The sequence below is a fragment of the Trypanosoma conorhini genome, assembly GCF_003719485.1.
Source record: "Trypanosoma conorhini strain 025E chromosome Unknown Tco_14.4_contig_01117, whole genome shotgun sequence".
NCBI lineage: Eukaryota > Euglenozoa > Kinetoplastea > Trypanosomatida > Trypanosomatidae > Trypanosoma > Trypanosoma conorhini.
This window is the reverse complement of record NW_021705215.1, coordinates 1-3,774: the sequence shown is the minus strand read 5'-3', so window position 1 is coordinate 3,774 and position 3,774 is coordinate 1. Positions and strand designations below refer to the sequence as shown.

At 53.8% G+C, this 3,774-nt stretch overlaps 3 protein-coding genes across 3 annotated transcripts, besides 2 other annotated features; all 3 read right to left on the bottom strand.

The window, feature by feature from the left end:
• Window positions 1-410, bottom strand: Tco025E_09442 (glutamamyl carboxypeptidase; the record flags this gene model as incomplete). The annotated part of the gene is made up of 1 exon (XM_029376261.1): window positions 1-410. A coding segment is annotated over one exon (410 nt), but the record flags the coding sequence as incomplete, so codon positions are not given.
• Window positions 411-447: 37 nt separating this feature from the next.
• Window positions 448-486: a microsatellite.
• A 929-nt stretch (window positions 487-1,415) lies between these two features.
• Tco025E_09441 (histone-lysine N-methyltransferase) lies at window positions 1,416-1,946 on the bottom strand (the record flags this gene model as incomplete). Its single annotated transcript, XM_029376260.1, has 1 exon — window positions 1,416-1,946. The coding sequence occupies one exon, from the start codon at window positions 1,944-1,946 to the stop codon at window positions 1,416-1,418; it is 531 nt and encodes a 176-aa protein (XP_029223616.1).
• A 503-nt stretch (window positions 1,947-2,449) lies between these two features.
• Window positions 2,450-2,484: a microsatellite.
• Window positions 2,485-2,588: 104 nt separating this feature from the next.
• Window positions 2,589-3,774, bottom strand: Tco025E_09440 (glutamamyl carboxypeptidase; the record flags this gene model as incomplete). Its single annotated transcript, XM_029376259.1, has 1 exon — window positions 2,589-3,774. A coding segment is annotated over one exon (1,186 nt), but the record flags the coding sequence as incomplete, so codon positions are not given.

Sequence of the window (3,774 nt, the reverse complement as noted above, 5' to 3'; positions counted from 1 at the left end):
CTCCTCGTCGTACGTCCACGCAAATGGATCGGCTTCGCCCGCTTCATCTTCAGCAGCTCGGGGGTGAGCGCCATGCAGACGGCGACGAAGCCCTTCATGTCGCAAGTCCCGCGCCCGTACAACTTCCCGTCCCTCTCCGTCAGCGTGAACGGGTCGCTGTCCCACTTCTGCCCGTCCACCGGCACCACGTCGGTGTGGCCGGAGAAAATGATGCCGCCGTCGGTCACGCCGCCGTCGCCCGGCAGCGTCGCCCACAGGTTCGCTTTCGTCCTCTCGCGGTTGTGCACAAGCGTGCACTTGACGCCGAGCCCCTCCAGGTAGTTCCTGCAGTAGTGGATGAGCTCGAGGTTCGAGTTGCGGCTGGTGGTGTCAAAGGCCACCAGCTTCTCCAACCACTGCCTGGCGTTCATAGCTTTAAGCAAAACAAATCTGGTGAAATAGGGGCACGAGAGAGAGCGAGAGGGAGCAGCGATCGCGAAATGGAGAAATGCACAGCCTAAACGTGAACCATAAAAAGAATTCTCCACACAACAAACAAACAAACAAGTCCCCTGTTGTTCGTATATGCGTCCCTGACGACAAAACAGGGAACCCACCATTTTGTTGCCCAAGCTGTCCCACCAGCCCGCTAAACACACAAAGATGGACGCCAGCGCAGCGAGCCGCCAAACGAGCTGTGGCCGGCACGGCAGCCGCCACGCCCTTGGGGGGCGGCCAGGTAATGTCATCTCATCCATGGCCAGCAAGCAGTAAAAAAAGCCATATGCGGCTTCCACCCCCCAGCCCCCGCAAATTCCCCCAAGAGGCCGTGAAGTGCCTTTAGAGCACAGAATAATCTTCTCAACGGTCGCCTCAAAGATCCCCGTCTGTGAAACGCCGGAGGCCGCAAGCCCTCGGGCTGGTAGACCGACCACAGATATGTACCCCGACACACATGAATTCCACGGAGCCTCTCGCGTGCACGAACCGCAAATCCCCCCACCCCGCTACGTGGCTTACGGACAAGGGCGCACCGGCCACAAATGCGAGTGGAAAGACCCACCCGCTTTCAATAAAGGGCCGCACCTCCCTTTCTGCTTTTTTCCCCTCCTGCCCGTAGCAAGAGAAAACACAGCCCAGTCATCCCAGACATGTGGGGAGAACCAACAATACGATTCCTGAGTCCCTAGTGGGGCAGTCGAAGGAAAAAGGAGAAAAAATGGAAAAAGGCCTAGATATGTATGTGCAAATAAACATATGTAACAATACATAACATCAGAACAACAGCATTAGACGCTGCTTGGGCCACAGCAATGGACCCGCCACACACATAAGCTTCGGGGATACAATGCTGTACAATGTCGACGCACACACACACACAAGAAGGGAACAAAATAAAGCACGCTCCCTCCGTCCAGCTCGCGTTCACCTGGTCTTTAATTCCGTCTATGAATGTAAAAGGGCCCATCCATTGAGCACCACTCCACACTAAGCTCCTGCCAGAGGTAATCCGTCATGGAAAAAAATTCAAAGGCTTCTGGATCACGAATCGCGGCGACGGAACGGCTATGTGGATAGAGATCATCGAAGCACAGAATTCGCGTCCCACTTGGAACGTGTCGAAGTCGCTCTGAAAGGTAGTGCGTCAATGATTTTGGAAACAGTAGATTTGATAGTAGTATCGCCGTTTTGCCCTCTTCTTCATTGAACATCGTCTCCTCGGCAAGTACCTTCGTCATGTCTGCAGCTAGTACCTTCACCTCGGGCATCTTTCTTCCAGATACAGACTCTAATTTTGGCTTAATGCTCCCCCATGCAGCTTTTGCGACACTGGCGTTGTGCTCACTGATCTCGACCCCCACGCACCGCGCACCTGTGAGGAAAGCCACTTGAAATAGAACGGATCCGTTGCCGCACCCGAGGTCATAAAAAGTATCCTCAGAAGTTATTTTCATCAGTCGTACCATTCGGGAGACAAAGGTTGGAAGAAGCGATTTTGCGCACAGATGACGCGAACCCGCAACTTCTGTAATGCGCTTACAGCTCAAGTTAGTGTACACATCGTTCAAGGAGCGATCAAGAACAACGCAAAAACAGCGCTTTGTGACGCAGTGGTAGCACCCAGACTCATTGGGTTCCGGCCGCAAAGGCAATCGAAAAGGATCATGAGGCGTTCCACTGCCTTGCTCGCCTTGAAGCGGCTTTTCAGTTTGTGCTGCACCACAGACACCGCCATCGCCTCTTGAAAGCAAACTGTGGAGGGAAAACCTGCGTCCCCCAAACCATTAGTTATGTGTGTTTAGCTTGCTGCCTGGCAAGCCCATAACTATGCAAAATAATTCAATCCCCACATGCATTGTCATACGTGGCATTTTCCCCACAGAAACCCCCTCAATTGTAGAGCGCCCTGCACCTCCGTTAGCACAAACCACAACAATAATCAATACTTACATGTTAAGCCCCCCTTTCTTAAGTAAAGTAAAGTAAAATAAATAAATAAATAAAACGTTTCCCCCTCCGTTTTCATTTTTCATTCGCTCGCAATACCGTGCAGCCAAAACGAAACAAAAAACCGTGCTACACAGACTCACCTATTCCTGCGGCCATTGCTACAGATGTGGAGAAGCCATACCTCCGTCGCTGCGGGCAACCGCACGGACGATCCTGACGCATTCTTCCAACTGCTCCAAGGTGACGAACTCATTTGCCTTATGTGCCTGCAAGATGGAGCCAGGCCCACATACAAGTACCAGCGGCACACCTATAGCCTGATAGTGGCCCGCCTCAGTGGCATAGGCCGCCTTGCGCGTCGCCGAGTCCCTCGTAAGGCGCCGCAGCAACACAACATATGGATCCTTTTCATCGACATCTTTAAAGGGGGGAGCGTTGGATCGGCGCACAAATTCAATCCGGGCATCCTTAAACTCCTTCTTCATGGCCGGAACAAGTGTGTTGTTTATATACGCCTTTACCCTTCCCTCAATCTTATCGGCTTCTTCTGCTGGTAAATACCTCATTTCATAATGAAATTCACACTTCGAAGGAACCGTATTCAGGGCGTTACCGCCTTGAACCAAATTTGTCGACATCGTCGAAAAAGGGACATCAAAGAAAGTATCTTGCGGCCCACGAAACTTAACTTCCTCTGCGATCTCATTTATCTTCACAATAAGCTTCGCGGCGTAATTGACGGCGTTGCAGCACTCCTTTGTCAGAGCAAACGACGAGTGCGCCGCCTTGCCGTGCACCGTAACATGATATGCACGAATTCCTTTGTGCGCCACGACCAATTGGTTGGAGGTTGGCTCACCAACGATGCAGCCGTCCGCCTTGATGTTGTGGTCCCGCAGGAATTTTGTCAGCACCTCGCCGCCGAGACAGCCGAGCTCCTCATCGTACGTCCACGCAAAGTGGATCGGCTTCGCCCGCTTCATCTTCAGCAGCTCGGGGGTGAGCGACATGCAGACGGCGACGAAGCCCTTCATGTCGCAAGTCCCGCGCCCGTACAACTTCCCGTCCCTCTCCGTCAGCGTGAACGGGTCGCTGTCCCACTTCTGCCCGTCCACCGGCACCACGTCGGTGTGGCCGGAGAAAATGATGCCGCCGTCGGTCACGCCGCCGTCGCCCGGCAGCGTCGCCCACAGGCTCGCTTTCGTCCTCTCGCGGTTGTGCACAAGCGTGCACTTGACGCCGAGCCCCTCCAGGTAGTTCCTGCAGTAGTGGATGAGCTCGAGGTTCGAGTTGCGGCTGGTGGTGTCAAAGGCCACCAGCTTCTCCAACCACTGCCTGGCGTTC